An 18202-nucleotide genomic window follows, 5' to 3' on the forward strand; every position below is an offset into this window, starting at 1 on the left:
CTGTACAGTTGCAAGATCTATCTATTTTTAGGTGTGAGGAGTGGCAAACTCAAATACACAAACCTCCACTCTGTAGTACATCATGTTACACAGCTGGCAAACTTCTGGAACTATCCTGGAAGATTACTAATCATCTGTAGGCAGACAAGCAGGAGGCTGGACGAACACAGCAAGCCAGGCAGCATCAGGAGGCAGAAGGATGTAACCCTTCTTCGGGACTGGGAATGGGTGTAAGGAGAACTGCAGATAACAGGGGAGCGGGGGAAGGTTTTTGTTGGAGAGAGGGGCAGAGTGGTGAGGTAGTGATAGGTGAACACAGGTAGAGGATACAGTTTGGTTGTTTAATGGGAGGAATGATTCCAGTTGGTAGCTGGAAGGAAGGGTCGGTCAGAGGAATGGAAGGGAGGAGGAGGGGCTGAAAAGGGAGTTGAGGAATGGGTTTTAGTAATCACCTATGTCAGGTTTTCACTTGCGATTTTGCAAGCACAGCTCCTGACTGCAATGTTCTGTAAAAAGCAATGGGAAACTGGAATAATTGCCTGCAAGAGTTGAGATCCGACAGAATTAATCTTGGATCTTCTGAGACTTGCAAGTTGTAATGTTAGTGGTCCATTGCATTGCTTCACAACATCACCCTCTAAATAGCTAACGATTTAACATCAGTAAACTTAGATCAATTAGAAGGAATACATAATATTTTTCATTCATTAGAAATAAACTAAAATGCATAACTAATTTAAAGAGCAATAAACAAACATCAAAGAAGAATGAATTTTAAAACAATTTTCATTCAGAATTAACTATATGGATCTAATCTGAAACTGTGATCTTTTCACACTTTAAGTTGGAAAATGCAAACTAACCAATCCTAGGGTACTTGCATGACAAATTTTAATAGGGAATAGGTTTGATATGTACCTAAATTATACATACACAAAAACAAATTAGTAGCTGTAGAGTGTATTCAACTGTTAAAATATCTTCTCTGGTTAATGATGCCAGGGATTCTGCCAGACCGGAGTTTCTCTAAGTTTCTGTTTCTGTTTTAGCTCTCCAGCATCCACCGTTCTATTTTGTTCTCTGGCTAATAATTGGAAATGGTAACATTTGCAGCAAGAAGTAAGAGTACACAGGTCACACATTAGTGGGAATGTTTAGCTCCCTCATCCATTCTAACTCCAAAAAGATCAAACACCTTAATGCCCACTTCTCTTATGGAACTACTTTAATGTGAATATTTTACCATTTCAAAAAGAGAATATTGCTCATCCAGGGTAGGGGAAGGGCATTGTAAACTATCCTTTTCACATTCTAGGCAGGACTTAAGAGTCAAATTGCCCAGTGCTCATCCTATTTCTCATATTCATTCATTGCATCTGAAATCTACATGCTGATTATACTGAGAATTAAAATGAAGTCCCCCTCTTCTGGGGACAGTAAAAATGATGGAAAACCAGGAAGGCAAGTCAGATCCTTTGAATTCATCACTGAGCCATTTAAACCTTGGCCCTTACTGATCTGGTCTGCAATGAGGAATAATAGCATCCCTTATGATCACCAGCAATGAATGTTTGCCTTTGACCTAGAATTAACAATGTTCAATGATCACAGCCTCCCAGAAAACCTGCCTCCTTTGAGATGTTTTGGAACCACAAATACATGTGCAATTTACTTCGCTACTCTGAAGGAGTAACCTTGTAAAATAAATGGCTGTCATGTCCCAGTTAGTTACAACGGTCAATTTGGTTCATTGCAGCAGTCTGCTTTCACCCTGATATTAAGATGTGTGAAATGTTATTATTTGCCCATGCATTCCAAATAGGATCACAGCCTCAAGCATCAGAAAGAGTGCTTTCAGATAAACATGTCAAAGATATGCACATTAGTATCCCATTGTGCAATTTCAAGGTTGTCAAGACTGCTTTCTGCTCAATAAGAAGTCATTTTTAATAACGTGACATATGTGATTTGCAATTATCACAACTACTTTCCTTCTTCGCATTATAAAACTCTCAGAATTGCAGTATCAGTAGCTATGAACTGCCATTGTTCTTGTGTCACAGTGATTTTAACAGATTGGCAGTCACCATTGTTCCACACTAATTGACATAGTGGGAGTCAAAACGCTAAAATACTTCACCATATTGTTGTTATGTTTTGGTAAGACTCTTACATCAAGAGTACATAATCTTAACATTCCTGCAGCTTGTAAAATAATTAACTATCCATGACTTCATGACTCAATAAAATCACACAGATAGCTCTGACATCAGAATTCAGTTCTGATGAAAGGTCTGAATAGAAATTTTAACCAGTCTTTCTTTTCAGAAATGTTGAATAATCTGCTGTTCATTTCTATTGTTTTATTTCAGATCTCCAACATTTGTGCTTTGTTATTTCTACAAAGGCTTTTTTACAATTAATTCACAGTATGCAAAATTATCAATCATAAGGCAAAATGTATAGATTATTTTTGTGAGGGAATATAAAATTATTCTATTTTCCACCCATTTAGTTACAGATCAACCTGCAACCAAAGTATAGATGGCATGGGCCTATGTCTAATTCTTAAGAACCAGAAGATTACAGCCCTTTGGCCCTCCAAGCCTGTGCAGATTCACATCCTCTATCTAAATCTGCCTCCTATTTTCTAAGGACTTGTATCACTTTGCTCCCTGCCCATTCATGTATCTGTCTAGATACATCTTAAATGACGGAGGAGAAAGTGAGGACTGCAGATGCTGGAGATCAGAGCTGAAAATGTGTTGCTAGAAAAGCGCAGCAGGTCAGGCAGCATCCAAGGAGCAGGAGAAACGATGTTTCGGGCATGAGCCCTTCCTGATGCCATCGTTCCTGCCCCTGCCACCTCTGCTGGCAAAGCATTCCAAGCACCCACCACTCTCTGCACGTATATCTCCCTTAAACTTTTCCCCACTCACTTTGAACTCGTGAACCCTAGTAATTGAGTCCTCCACTCCGGGAAAAAAGTTTCTTGCGATCCACCCTGTCTGTACCTCTCATGATTTTGTAGGCCCCAAATCAGGTTCCCCCCCCAACCTCCTACTTTCCAATGAAAATAACCCTAATCTATTCAACCTCTCCTCATAGCAAGCACCCACCATACCAGGCAACAGCCTGATGAACCTCCTCTGCACCCTCTCCGAAGCATCCACATCCATTTTGGTAATGTGGCAACCAGAACTGTACGCAGTATTCCAAACGTGGATGAACCAGAGTCTTATACAACTGGAATATGACCTGCCAGCTCTTGTGCTCAATACCCCGTCCAATTAAGGAAAGCCTGCCATATGCCTTCTTGACCACTCTACTGACCTATATAGCCACCTTCAGGGAACAATGGACCTGAACACCCAGATCTCACTGCACAATTTTCCCCAGGACTTTTCCATTTCCTATATCGTTTGCTCTGGAATTGTATCTTCCAAAATGCATCACCTTGCATTTGCCCAGATTGAACTCCATCTGCCATTTATTTGCCCAACTCTCCAATCTATCTATATTCTGCTGTCTCTAACAGTCCCATTCACTATTTGTTACTCTATCAATCTTAGTGTAATCTGCTAACTTGCTAATGAGGCAACCTACACCTTCTTCCAAATCATTTATGTATATCACAAACAGTGGTCCCAGCACGAAACAGAGTTTTCATTTCAAGTCCAATATCTCTATTCTTTGGGTCTACAGCTAGAGCACAGTGGCTTCAGGAGAGGAGGGAAAAAGAACACAAAATCCTGGAATTGGACAGCAGGTCTGAAAAGAGAATCAACTGGCTAAGTCTGAATTCATCTGATCAAGAGTTTGAAGCTGATCCATTTCCTATTTCCTTTTAAATATGTTTAATATGTCTAAATCCATTATAGGTTTTTAATGGGTGAGCAGTCTAAATGTAAACAATGGAATGTTGATCAACTTCTTACATACTCCTGTTTGCCCATTAAGTGTCATGAGCTTTTCAAACTGATCCAGTTCTTGAGCCCAATTGTCCTTCTGCAGTCGATACACCTCCAGCCAGTATTCGCCTTTTCCTGGACAAGACAACATGAATTAAAGCTAGGAAATAAATGGGAAGGTAATAAGACTAGCAATGCAATATAGTAAAACCAATGACGACAGTTTAAAAGGAATACTGTCTTGTCAGGTGAGATGTTAAACTCAGATACTGTTTGTCTGTTCAAGTGGATATCAGTGTTACTCAAAGGGATTTTTTCTGATGTCAGGTAAAGTTAATATGTTATACACCTGTGGCCTTGTAGAAAACCCTTAAGGAAATATATTATAATCGAATATTTATATATTTTACAGCACTACTGTGTGATATTCTTGACTTATATATAGAACTTTCCAGCATGATTTGTTAAATACAGTACACACTTTATCAAAAAGACAATTGGCTGTTCCAATAACCTCTGGTTAAAAACAATTATTCAATGGTAATTCCTGGATCAATAAAGCAACCTTTATCAATATATGCAACCTTCCACGGAAAGAATTAATGCATCATCTTAAATTAACATTAGTTTGATTGTTCATCATTTATTCAAAAATGGTGAGTTCATTATTGGAAGTGAAGTAAAAGCAGCATTGCAATGATTTGGCGTTCAGTCACATCTCTCAACACAGGCATTGATTTAACCTGTACATCTTGGGACATGATGGATTGGATCCAGGTGTATGTCACTGCTGTACTGAATGTCATCTGTTGTGCCTGAAGAGACCAAGTCATGAATGAAAACCCCTTCCTCAACTGATACAGATGAACAATGTTAGCCTGAGGTCAACTCAAAATCCTTTGCATATTATGAAATATTGACATAAAGAAGGAAACTATAGGCCAGTTAGCCTTACATCTCTCATTGGGAAAATGCTATAGTCCATGATTAAAGATGAAATAGCAAGATATTTAGAAAAACTTGATGCAATCAAACAGTCAAAAGGTTTTGTGAAAGGGAAATCACGTTTAACAAATTTGCGAGAATCTTTGACAAAGTAACAAGCAAAGTTGATAAAGGCGAAATCTTTAGATATAGTATATTTGGACTTTCCAAATATATTCAGTTAGGTGCTATATAAAACATTATTGCACAAGATCAGAACTCACAGTACTATGGGTAATGTATTGGCTTGAAATGAAGATTGGTTAACATGTAGGAGACAGAATGATTGGATTAATGGTTTTTTCAGGTTGGTAAAATGGAGTGGAGTGCCACAAGAAACAGCTCCAGGACCTCAATTATTTACAATCAATATTGATGACTTGGACGAGGAGCACGATGTATTGTGTTCAAATTTGATACAAAAGTGGGTTGGACTCCATGGTGTTATGAGGACATATGGAATGTGTAAAGAGATACAGGTAGGCTAAGTGAGTGGACAAAAACTGGGCAGATAGTTTTAATGTTGGAAAGTGTGAGGTAATGCACTTTGATAAGAAGTATCAAAAGGCAGAATATTATGTAAACAGAGAGAAACTCGAAAAAGGTGCAGCATGTGTTCCTTTGCATGACACACAAAAGGTTAGCATGCAGGTACAGCAAGTAATTAAGAAGGCAAATGGAATTTTGGCATTTACTGCGAGGGGTTTTGGAGTTCAAAAATGACAAAGTCTTATTAAAACTGGAAAGAGTATTGATGAGTCTATTCCTGAAGTACTATGATTGGCGTTTCCTTTGAATTTAAGAAAAGTTTCCCTTGTAGTAAAGGATAAACTGGCATTAGATGCAGTTCAAAAGAGTCATTAGATTGATTTGTGATATGAAAGGGTTGACTTATCAAAAGATCTCCCTCCTATTGGAAAGACGTTGTGAAACCTGAAAGGGTTCAGAAAAGATTTACAAGGATGTTGCCAGGATTGGAGGGTTTGAGCTATATGGAGAGGCTGAATAGGCTAGGGCTGTTTTCCCTGGAGCATTCGAGGTTGAGGGGTGACCTGATGGAGGTTTATAAAATAATGAGGGGCATGGATAGGGTAAATAGACAAGGTACTATCCCTGGGGTGAGGGGTCCAAAATAAGAGAGCATAGGTTTAGGGTAAGAAGGGAAAAATTTTAAAGGGACCTAAGGGTCAACCTTTTAATGCAGAGGGTGGTGCGTTTATGGAATGAGCTACCAGAAGAAGGGTAGAGGCTGGTACAATTACAACATTTAAAAGGCATCTGGATGGGTATATAAATAGGAAGGGTTTTGAGGGACATGGGCCAAATGCTGGCAAATGGGACTAGATTAGTTTAGGATAGCTGGTCGGACTGGACGAGTTGGACCGAAGGATCCGTTTCCATGCTGTACATCTCCATGACTCTATAACAGCTTAACAGATTTGGTCATTACTTACAGCTTAGAAGAATGAAGGGTGCTGTTACGGAAACATACAAGATTCTTAGGGGGCTTGACAGGGTAATAGTGAGAAAAAGTTTTGACTAATGGAGGAAGCTCAAACAAGGGGATATAGTGACAGAATAGGGGACACTCATTTAAAACTGAGAGGTAAAGAAATTTCTTCTCCTGGTGAATGTTTATAATTCTCTACCCAAGAGAGTTACACAGGCTACATTGCTGGAAATATTTTTTAAAAGATGGATTGATTTTTGAAATATCAAGGAATTGAGGACTATGAAGAAATACCATGAAAAAGGATTCGAGGTCTGGGACAGATCAGCCGTGATCTTGTTGCATGGCGGAGCAAGCGCCAAGGCTGAATTGCATACTCAGGCTCCTATTTCTTAATATCTTATTTACTTATCGAAGAGCTATCATTGAACCAGAAATTGCAACCATGGTGAGTTTCACTGCAAATGGCATTAATCAGGTATTTCAGGTTATTGTGGACATCATACCACATTTGCACTGCAAATTGATAGAACTTCAAGAGCATAACAGCATAGTGATGTCAATATTAAATCTGAGACCACATGAAAGTTGCCCATATGAGGATCATTAAATCTGAGACCACATGAAAGTTGCCCATATGAGGATCATTAAATCTGAGACCACATGAAAGTTGCCCATATGAGGATCATTAAATCTGAGACCACATGAAAGTTGCCCATATGAGGATCCCAATGCCCTTTGCTTTAGGGATGTTGTTTTCTAAGAAAGAAATGTTGGCTAAGAAGCTACAGTTATTCTCTTTGAGTAGCACCATAGAACCAGGACAAGACAAACTGGCCTGAGGAAGTAATGTTTGTTGCTGGCAAACCAAAAATAATTTGTACCCTTCTACTCTTTCTCTCATTATGTGAAATACTGTGGCCTGAATTTTCTCCCCTATTCTGAGTGGAGATACTTCCTCACTCTGCACACAGACAATGCCATTTCCACTCCCGGGTGCTGGATTACCTGGGAATTGGACCAGGTGACTCCAAATGAGAACTGAATGCAGAGATGAGCTGAGTAGAAAGACTATCTTAGAGGACTGTGTTTTAAATAAAACAATTGACAGCTTTGCAGTCCTCACCCATAAGTCCTCAAATTACTCCCCATAACTTGTTCATACTAACCCATGCAGCCTTATACCCTCTACTTATCCCACATCCCCTCAAAAGCTCAACACCTTCATATGCCCCTCTAACTGACACTTCCATGGTCCTTTATAGTCCTTCTGCTAACCCATGCTCCTCTAACCAAGCCCATGGCCCTTTATAAATGATATGCCAATCTAAGCCCTCTACCCAAACCTAAATGCCTTTATTAGCCCCTATGCAAATTTAATTAAACTGACAGCAACCCCATGTTCCATCCACCACGCTTTTCTCTCACACCTACTGTGCCAATACAGACAAAATCAACCATGTCTATTGAAGACTTAATCTAAAAAAACATAGAAAAAAAGTTCAACACATTTACATTAATTCAACCAAATAAGCCCTGATTAAAAAAAAACAAGTTATATTTCAAATCTCTTAATCTCTTGTATAACAAACACGGGAACTTATTGTGCCATTTCAAAGAATCTATAAATCAAGGAGATTCGATCAAACTATGTACTGGATGAAACCTCACTGTGATAATGGAGATTAATGAAAACAGTCACCTAGCATTTATCAAGTACTGAAAACCATTAGGCATATGTTAACAGCGAAATAGCAAGAAATAAGCTTTTCAAGAAATCCAGTTTTTTTTCAAACATTTTAAATGTCTGGACAACTTGACAATTAGTTTTACCAATTGCTTCTAACAATTTGTTGACTATTCCAATTAACTTGACAGTTAAAGATTTTTTTATGCATATTCACTATATGTACTAATTTTTTATGCATATTCACATCTCTGTTTAACATTTCAAAAGGCAACTACCCAAAGTGAAGCTTAAATCTCCCAAAGGTATTCCAGAACCATATCCAAAGGCATACTCTACCTCTCCAGAAGATTACCCCCACCTCACTAAAGTACTGCACAAAATTTAGACCAGCTCCTAATCTGTTAGATTTCATATGCCTAGGTCACCAAAATTAGACCTGATTGGAGGTGACTGCAAATTTATATGAGGACCTGCATCCATGAAGCAAGCAGATGTGAAATGTGACCCTTCCCCACACCTGCAAAATCGGTTGGGGTGATACTCATAGCTGTCAGGCTTCTCTTTAATTTTTGGTAACAATGGAGAAAAATCTCTGGAATTGAAAAAACATCCAGGCCCATGAGTGAGAAGTATAAATAAGAAAGACATCATTGAAATACCTTTAACTCAAGCATTGCTTTGCAAAATTACATTTAATGTACAGTGCAATTTCCACCCACCTAGTAATTTGGTGAGTTATAAAAGTTGCATTTTATGTCAAATTGACAATACAAATGACTGTTTGTCCTTCCTCCTTCCCATGACAGTTTTCTTACATTGATGCATCTGGCCTGTGCAGTACTTGAACTGGGAGTGCTTAATACAGAGAGTGAGTATAAAAGATGTAGAAGCAATCTGACCCTATCAGTGGGGTTACAAAACAAGCAGTATTGGATCAACTTAATATATACACATTGCTTGAGATTCTTTGCTATTAAAGTCAATAAAACAAAAATCAGTCTTCCACCATTGCATTTGAATTTGACACCCCCAAGAAGACTTGGGCTTTTTAACTCTATGAAGCCCAAGTCTGCTCAAGACATGAATACAGAGGAACATTGATTATCCGAAGGACGTGGGTGAGGGAAGTATTTTGTTCGGTTAATCAAATTCTGGATGATCGAATGCCGGATAACATTGTTTAGCCAAGCATCAGGACCTTGCAATCTTGCTGGATAATCTGATATTCGGATAATCGAGCTTCCTCTGTATTACTTCCATAGCTAAAGAGATTGCTGATGCATCTCTTACAATATTAGAGGAAACATACATGATGATTTTTCTGCTCCTAAAATAAATTAATGAATCATTTTGAAGTATTGTCAACATGCTTAAGTAGCTGGTCACAAAGAACAATCTGTTGAATAATCAGCGAACATAAACAAATGTAAACATTTAGGAACATTCAAGAATTTAGAGAAACCTTTACCTTCAAGAGTTAAACCAGCATAATCTCCACTTTCTGATATCTCAAATTTACTACAAATGACTTTTTCACTTACGTTGTCCTAAAGAAAAGAAAAAAATCTATTTTATTTCATGAAAACAGAAGACATAGCTTATTCATGTTTATTTCTTTTCGATTTCACTGCATTAAAAGATTCAAGTAACAACAAGCAATAAGGAAACAGAGGAAGGAAAGTTCACTATCAAAGTTAAATCTCAGGCCATTTAACTAGACTGTTATCCTCAGATAGTTGATCCAATGCACATATTACATCCAATGCTTTTCCTGAATGTTTTAAAACAATTTAAGGTGATGAAGTTTAATATTATGGAATAAGAGGCTTTTATTTAGAACAGAGCTGAGGAAGTATATTATTTCTTTGCAGGGAACAAGTATCACAAGCTCTAGAATTATAATGGAGGTAGAGGTTGCCAACTCTTGGAAGACGATATTCTGTGAACTTTCATTACATGCGCTCCTACTTCCAAGCCGAGTACCCTGACACACAGTCCTACCAATGGTTCATGTTGATAAAGGTGACTGTGATATTAACAATTGTTTGCAATCCATGGTCTTACTGATTAGAGGACCCAGGTACAAAGCGCAGATTGCATCATTGGCATATGAAACCTTGATGCTAGTTGGCAGTTCAACTAAAACAGATGAAAACTGCTCTAAAACTTTTCTACTGGGTCACCCAAATTAATTATCTATTAATTAATTTTAATTAGTCTTGACTAATATTTAATTAATCTCTACAATAAGCAATACGGAAAGATGGTAGTGTAGTTCTAATGTCTTATGGAAGGACTTCATTCAGGAAATATTAACATATACAAGCCCATGGGACAGCACCTCCTAAAATGGGTGTGTTGAGACCAAACTTGTACTGCTTCAAATGGATTCAGATGACTTGACACATATCAGTAGCAAACCTGATATTTTCCTGATCGCTATGAACACTCTAAGTCCATAAGTGGAATCTTGGAAGATGACTTACGAATGCATTGAAAACTTTTATCAGGGAAGTGAGATCCCCATAAGAAAAAAGAAGACGTGCAACACCTGAAACACAAAAGGAAAAGTAAATAGGATTATCAGTGACATATGAACCTATTCTTGAAGAGAATGTGTGGTGGATGTGATGCACTAATAATGTATTATAATTAATAATATTAGAATAATACAATATTAGTAATGTATTATAAACGCATGCATGTCAAGAAAACCTGCAAACACAGTAAATCAACAACGAAAACATGAATGTTGGTAGTTTGCAGCAGGTCAACCACATCAGACAGAGAAAAATGTATATTGTAAGAAAATATATTTTCTTTCAAAATATTCTGCCTTTATCACAGCTCCTTCATCAAGACCTTGGAGCTCCCTCCATACTGTAGCACTGCAGGTGTACATAAACCACATGGGCTGCAGCGAAATATGAAGGCAGCTCTCCATCACTTTCTTAAGAGCAATGATAACTGGGAAACAAATGCTAGGTTTGGCAGTTTTCATGAACAAGTACAATAATTATATTCTTACTGAATATTTCCTTTTATCAGTTTTGATGTTAATAGCAAATGGCGGGCCTTTGAGAGAACTCACCCCATGTTGGAGATGGTGTAGTGATAACATTACAGGACCAGTAATCCAGATGCCAGGCTAATGCTTTGGGAAAAATAATGAAGGGAATAGATAAGAAAGAAGTAAGGAGGTTGATTTCACTGGCTGGTAAAACTAGAACTGGGGGGCATAGCCTCAAAATAAGGGGGAGCAGATTTAGGACTGAGCACAAACCTCTCCCAAAGGGTTGTGAATCTGTGGAATACCCTGCTCCGTGAAGCTACCTCGTTGAATGTTTTTAAGGCATAGATAGGTAGATTTTTGAACAGGAAAGGAATTAAGGATTATGGTGAGTGGGTGGGTAAGTGGAGCTGAGTCTATGAAAAAGATCAGCTATGATCTTATTGAATGGTGGAGCAGACTTGACAGCCCAAATGGCTTACACCTGCTTCTATTTCTTATGTACTATGTTCAAATCCTATTACAGCAGCTGGTGGAATTTCAATTCAATGAATAAAACATCTGGAATTAAAAGCCAAACAGTGACAACAAAAACATCACTGACTGTTGTAAAATCCTATGTGGTTCACTACTGCTTTTTCTTTAGGGAAGGAAATCTACCATCCTTACTTGGTCTGGTCGCACATACATCTTCAGACCAAGAACACTGTGGTTAACTTTTAACTGCCTTCCAAATGGTCCAGTAACCACATAACTGATGAGTGATCATGGATGAGTAACCAATTTTGATCTTTCCAGCTGTGATGTAGGTTCATAATACATGATGATTGTTTAAGAACTTAAATTTTAAAGTGAAGAAATCAAGTTTGATTTATATTTCTATATTGTATGAGTTAAACATTGAAGGACATTCCTTTTAAGTTTCATTTTGACTTCTGTGAATGGGTTATCAGGAGTTTTACATGCATTTAAATGAGCCTTTTAAAACCATTGAGGTGAAAACGTAGAAACAAGGGTAAATGAGGGCGAAATATTGGATTGCTGTCTAGCAAGAATGTATGCAATGATACATGTTCATTTAGAAAGGCAAGGTGCTGGTTTCTTTCAGGGTGTGTGTTGGGTAAGTCAGAACAAAGTGTGTTATTAGCTTAGTGGTCTCCAAAAGAGCAGGCTGGGAAAATAGTGTAGCTTAAAAGGAAACTCCAGAAGTAGAAGATTGCAAGAAGCTCAAGGTATGGAAACCCCTGTGTTTTCTCTGAAAATGTTTGAATGTCAGCAAGAAGAAAGCTGCAGAAACCAATGACAGCCAAGCCATTAGAACAATGAACATTAAAAAGAAGATAGGGAAACCTTTCACTAGTACTCTGAGTATTTGTTGGTTGTTGTTGAGGCTAAAAGTTTTCATCTCTAATTCTGATATTCATAATTAGATCATTTCAAGTAGTTCTTCAATAATGCAAACCAGACTTTTTTCCCTTGTGGGTAATAAACTTTGATGTTCTTTGTTAAAAGTACACTGGCACCATCTTGTAGGTATATGAAGTCACAATAAACAAATAGGAAAAATGAAATTTATAGTCTGTGCAGCCAGGTTGCACTTTGGGATTTGTCTTTCCAGTGTTACCATCAACTTGGCTCATAACACAGTGACATCCATGAAAGAATAATGAAAAGAAATTGTACTCAGTCACTTGTATGATGGGAGGTGTGGAAAACAACTTGGAGAAAAGGACACATCTGGTGATGCCTCTGTCAGCTTTGTTACAAGATTGGAATGCATATAGAATTACGGCACAATGCATAACTGTGATCTGTTGTAGCATATGTTCAACGAGTGGAAGAATAACTTAAGGGGTGCAATCAGGTATTAATAGCATCATAATTTTCCTTTGCAAGATTGCAGGATTGGTGCTCTATTCCAGAGATGAACACATCCTTTACCTTATCTGATAGGATTTAACAAGACTCAGGGTTAGAAATTAGATATTCTTTTACTTCAAACTGTGCTGGACTCTCAGTTTATGAACAACCTTAGTGGAGCTATGAAAAAAAACCCACAAGTAAACAGCCTTCAGACATTCAGGGAATAAAGATATATTAAAAATAACAAGGGGAACAGAACAGACCCCAACTCTTATTTTAAAAAAAAAAGACCTTGCAAAGAGAACAGGAGAAATTCAAGCAAATAAACTTATAAATGATAAATATTTTCAGGTAAATACCCATGTCATCTCGAGCAGCAAGCAGGTACAGTTGACCTCCAACATGCCTTACTTGAAGGGCAATAATCTCCACACCTTCCATCCTCCAAAGAGACTTTATAGTATGATCCTCCTGGTTCAGAATGGCCACACCTTCAGACATGCCAGCAAAAATATTTTTTCCATCCACAATATTTGCAAAACAATTTAAATTGCCAGGAAGCTTTTGAAAAAGAGAGAGAAATAACAGAAACTAAGTTATCATTGAATATTTTTCTGACCAAAGATATTTTTGTTGCTCTAAAGTTTACTGCACAGAAATCAGAAGCAGGATTCAAAGTTACTAAATCAACTACTGCCTGCCACTGTCTCTAGCAATGCCTCTCCCCACGTTGATGAATCAAAATATAATCCACTTCGAAAAAATATTCCAGTAATATCTCCAGTGTACAACAAATCCTAACAATAATTACAGCTATCTCTTATCTATCTCACACATGACAGACACATTGGTGAGATACCGCAAGACTGTGTGTGCCCATTGCACTGTACTCCATTAACAACCAGTATCTTTTAGCAAATAGAGTCATAGAGATGTACAGCACAGAAACAGACTCTTTGATCCAACTCGTCCATGCTGACCAGGCATCCTAAATAAATCTAGACCCATTTGCCAGCATTTTGCCCATATCCCTCAAAAACCCTTCCTATTCCTATAACCGTCCAGATGCCTTTTAAATGTTGTAATTGGACCAGCCTTCACCACTTCCTTTGGCAGCTCATTCAATACACACACACTTTCTGCATGAAAATGATGCCCTTTAGGTCCCTTTTAAATCTTTACCCTCTCACCCCAAACCTATGCGCTCTAGTTCTGGACTCCCCCACCCCAGGAAAAAAAAACCTCAGTTATTTACCCTATCCATGTCCCTCATGATTTTATAAACCTCTATAAGGTCAAACCCTCAGCCTCTGACACTCCAAGAAAAATAACCCAGCCTAAACTGCGTCTTGCCATAGCTCAAACCCTGCAACCCTGGCAACATCCTTGTAAACCATTTCTGAACCCTTTCAAATTTCACAACACCCTTCCAAAGCAGGGAGATCAGAGTTGCACACAGTATTCCAAAAATGGCCTAACCAATGTTCTGAACAGCTACAATATGCAAAAGAAACAAAAAGTAAACAAATATTAAAGATCAAAAGGAGAGAAGAAAGAAAGTGGGATAGATGGCCCATGTGAAGAAAAAAATAAAGTAGACTTGATAAACTATTGGCTTAATTTTGTGTTGTAACGTCAATCAAGTACAGAATTTATGATCTTTGTATTTCTGGCATTGAAGAGTTATATGACGCAATCACAAACAATACCTTGCTAATGAGTACAGAAAATAGAATTGAATTGTGGTGTTTGTTGGATTACAGCACATTTGCTGACCTGAACTTCCTCTATTGCTTCACGAGTCGGAGGTTTTATCTTTAAGTTTTCAGCTTCTCTTTCTGCTTCCCTTTTTTCAATGTTTTCCCAAGCATTGTCGATGATGTGTCCAATTAATTTATCAATCATTCTGAATGGTTGAGGCAATTCATCGAGCCACTGATCCGGATCCTTCAGGTAATAGTCATCTCTGTGATCTTCAATCCAATTATGTTCAGAAGGAGTTGGAATCTGTAGATGTTTTTGATTGTAGCTTAGCATTTTCTTTAATATTCACAGTCTCACAGTCCTTCAACACTGAAACGTGAACAAAACCATTTATTAGTCAGCCCAGAGAATTTATCAGTTCTTCTCTTGTTCCATCCAGCAATCAAATTCTACATTTTTCTTCATTCTCAATTTAATTCAGACCTCATATCCACCCCTTCAAGCACTAATTTATACTCCCCAGTGTCTCAAAATTCCCTGACTCTTGGAGTATTTCCCCTTCTACAGTAAACTTATCACAAAATTAAGAAATTTGAGGAATAGTCAGAGAAGTGAAATGAAAGCTGAGATCAACCATGATCATATTGAAAGGCAGGTCAGGCTTGATGAACCACACAATCTACTCATCCTTCTATATCTCATGTTCTTGTACTCTCGGGTTAAAGACTTGAGGATTGAGATTTCTTCTTTGGGATTTATATTCAATTTGGCATAGATAGTTTCCTCTGTCTACTGACCATATGAATCTTAGCTGAAATGAATTTGGACAGTCTAAATCCATTGGCAATTTGTAATATATTTCAAATTAGTAATCTCACTCATATCACCACAAAATGGCTTGTACTTAACACAGAAATGTTTCACACTAACAAACTTGAGAATGTCATTCTGAAATGAGAATTGACTCTTTTGTTCAGCCATGTTAATTGGGGCTTTACTTTACACCTGTGTTGTACCTGACATGACAATCCATGATACTGACACTGTGGGTCAAATTTACATGGTGCTAGAAGGACTGAGAGCAATGACAAGTGGCAGGAAAGACCCAATTCTTGGTTTTTTGCCCTCATTTCTAATGCCCCAACCTTCACAGGCACTGGATAAGCATGCAAAAGGTGAGACCGCACTCTGAAATCCTACAATATTCTAATGCAGTGAGACAGAGTTGGATGCAAGAAGGCCCATGGCAACATAAACACTGGCATAGACCTGGAGGGTAAAATAATCCGACATACTATAATCAGTGGGACATTTAAGCAACTCTTGGATAGGTAAATCGTTGATAGTAAAATGAAGGATGCGTAAGTTAGTTTTATCTTGGAGCAGGATAAAAGGGTGGCACAGTGGTTGGCACTACTGCCTCACAGTGCCAGAGACCCTGGTTCAATTCCTGCTTCAGGCGACTCTCTGTGTGGAGTTTGCACATTCTCCCCGTGTCTGTGTGGGTTTCCTCCGGGTGCTCCGGTTTCTTCCCACAATCCAAAAATGTGCAGGTCAGGTGAATTGGCCATGTTAAGTTTGCCCATAGTGTTAGGGGAATGGGTTGTTGTGGGTCGGTGTGGACTTGTTGGGCTGAAGGGCCTGTTTCCACACTGTAAGTAATCTAATCTAAACAACATCAAGGGCCAAAGGAGCTGTACTATTCTATATATAAACGTTCAACATATTCCATGGTCTCCTTTACCCGAGTGACATCAGCATCATATCAACCAACATTCTTAAGAATATTATTTTGTAAACAAAAACTTACAACTTCCTAAATTCAAAGCTACAGGTTCAGAGCAGTTTTGACTGTTGCTTCCAGCTCAGCCAATGGGATGGATGAGGAAAATAAAGAAGTTAAAATAGTTGAGGGAAAAGATCAAGAAGAAACTTGCACCCAAATAAAATAAAAGTTGGGGGGAAATGAATGCAAAACGTCCTCGACAAGCTGATTAAAACCTCTTCAAGGATGAAGTAATTGTGTTTGATGCTGCTGGCTCTCTGGTTGCTAGGATACCGGGACCGGAAGTCGGGTCCGTCCTTTGAAAGTGTCCGTCGGGTCTTCGTTTAAACTGGGCGGAAGGGAAGGAGCATGTCCTTAAAAGTTATTTAAATCACTTTTTATTTGAGCGACTATAATCTATTGAGAATATAGTCTAAGTCATCTTTTAAAATGCTAAAGCAAATTCTCGAATGCAGCAGTCTAATGTGTTAAAATGTTAAATTTGTAAGGGATAAGTTTCCCTGTTGCTATGGAGACTTCAAGGCAGATCTTCAGGCCTCAGCCGAAATAAAGGAACAAATCCAATTTTATTTAATACCTTAAACCTGCGTGACCTCAGCCCGAGGCAGCAACACTGTAACATCTGAAAGGTGCACCATTTGTTGTGCGTTTGTCTTTTTTAAATTTTTATTTATTGTGTTCCTCCTATCTTTGCATTGTGAGCCTGTGGCCCAGTTATTGAGTTTTCAGAGTCGTTCCCTCTGGGTTCAAAGGTTCTCTTTCACAGTTAATCCCAGGTCCAAGAAATTCAGCTCTTTGCTGCCTCCCCTTTCTTGCTATGGATTCTTTTGTGAAATTTACTTCCCTCAGCCAAGGCAGGGAGAGAATCTTCAGGTAAGACTTCTGCAATGAAGCCTTCATACTGACTATTTTTACTCCCTCCCCCTTTCTGATAGTATAAGTGTTGTATCTTCATTTACTAACTCAGGGTTTTTTGCCAAGCTGCACAGCTTTACTTTTGATATCTGTGCTTAATGTTCTAAACTTGCTTCATAATTTAAAGGTTTAACAACATTGTAAAGAAAGCAAATATTATTTGCAACTTGCCTTTTTTTTATGACTGGCAGTGTTTCCCCTGAGGCCTGTCTGAAAGATTTCAGTTCTTCATGTTTAATTTCATTATCCCAAAGGCTGTATTATTTGTGGCTTAATGCATGTATTTAACATGTGCTTTTGCATGCTGTTTTATTTCTTAATGCAGTAATTGTTCAAAGTAAGTTAGACAGAATTAATCAGATTGATCTGCTTATGCTACTTATAAACTGAGAATCCATTTAGATTTTGGAGGTTAGACTATTTTGTGTCTGAGACGCTAGATGTGTACCCAAATGCTTGGTGTTTTAGTCCTTTTCTGTTATTTTACAGTGCAAATTCATCCTCAGCGGTAACTGAGTATGTAGTTGCATTGTTACATTGGAACTAGTGTTGTACTGGAATCCATGTGAATCAAATGGAGAAGGTAGCAAAAAAAGAGTGCACTATGTGTCAAACTTTACTTGGAAACTTTTTTGAGGGCTCCAAGCCCTGCCAGTACCCCCTTGTTTCAACTTAAACTTTAGTGAACATCTTTTTGCTTTTGTCAAATATCTATATTTTAATTAATGTTAGACATTTCAGCATATGGCACATCCAGGAATCTGCAGGATTTTCTACATTGTTGAAATATAAAAGTTCCAGGCAGTTGGGAAGCATGAATTATATATGCAGTCTAAATTGATCAAACCTGCCTGTATCCCTCTTAGTTTAGAATTAAGCTTGCCCAACC

General features: G+C 38.1%; 2 protein-coding genes across 2 annotated transcripts in view; one reads left to right on the forward strand and one right to left on the reverse strand.

The window, feature by feature from the left end:
- The window catches only part of wdr93 (WD repeat domain 93), a 38732-nt gene extending 22089 nt beyond the window's left edge, over positions 1 to 16643 (reverse strand). Inside the window, exons 1-6 of the mRNA XM_072565200.1 lie at positions 16423 to 16643; positions 14685 to 14981; positions 13268 to 13469; positions 10522 to 10586; positions 9504 to 9582; positions 3943 to 4046 (exon numbers count right to left, since the gene is read on the reverse strand). Coding sequence (XP_072421301.1) covers positions 3943 to 4046; positions 9504 to 9582; positions 10522 to 10586; positions 13268 to 13469; positions 14685 to 14945 — 711 coding nt within the window. The 5' untranslated portion in view covers positions 14946 to 14981; positions 16423 to 16643. The remainder of the gene's footprint in view (positions 1 to 3942; positions 4047 to 9503; positions 9583 to 10521; positions 10587 to 13267; positions 13470 to 14684; positions 14982 to 16422) is intronic.
- A 73-nt stretch (positions 16644 to 16716) lies between these two features.
- The window catches only part of pex11a (peroxisomal biogenesis factor 11 alpha), a 32435-nt gene continuing 30949 nt past the window's right edge, over positions 16717 to 18202 (forward strand). Inside the window, exon 1 of the mRNA XM_072565196.1 lies at positions 16717 to 17271. Coding sequence (XP_072421297.1) covers positions 17216 to 17271 — 56 coding nt within the window. The 5' untranslated portion in view covers positions 16717 to 17215. The remainder of the gene's footprint in view (positions 17272 to 18202) is intronic.

The sequence above is a fragment of the Chiloscyllium punctatum genome, chromosome 48, assembly GCF_047496795.1.
Source record: "Chiloscyllium punctatum isolate Juve2018m chromosome 48, sChiPun1.3, whole genome shotgun sequence".
Lineage (NCBI taxonomy): Eukaryota > Metazoa > Chordata > Chondrichthyes > Orectolobiformes > Hemiscylliidae > Chiloscyllium > Chiloscyllium punctatum.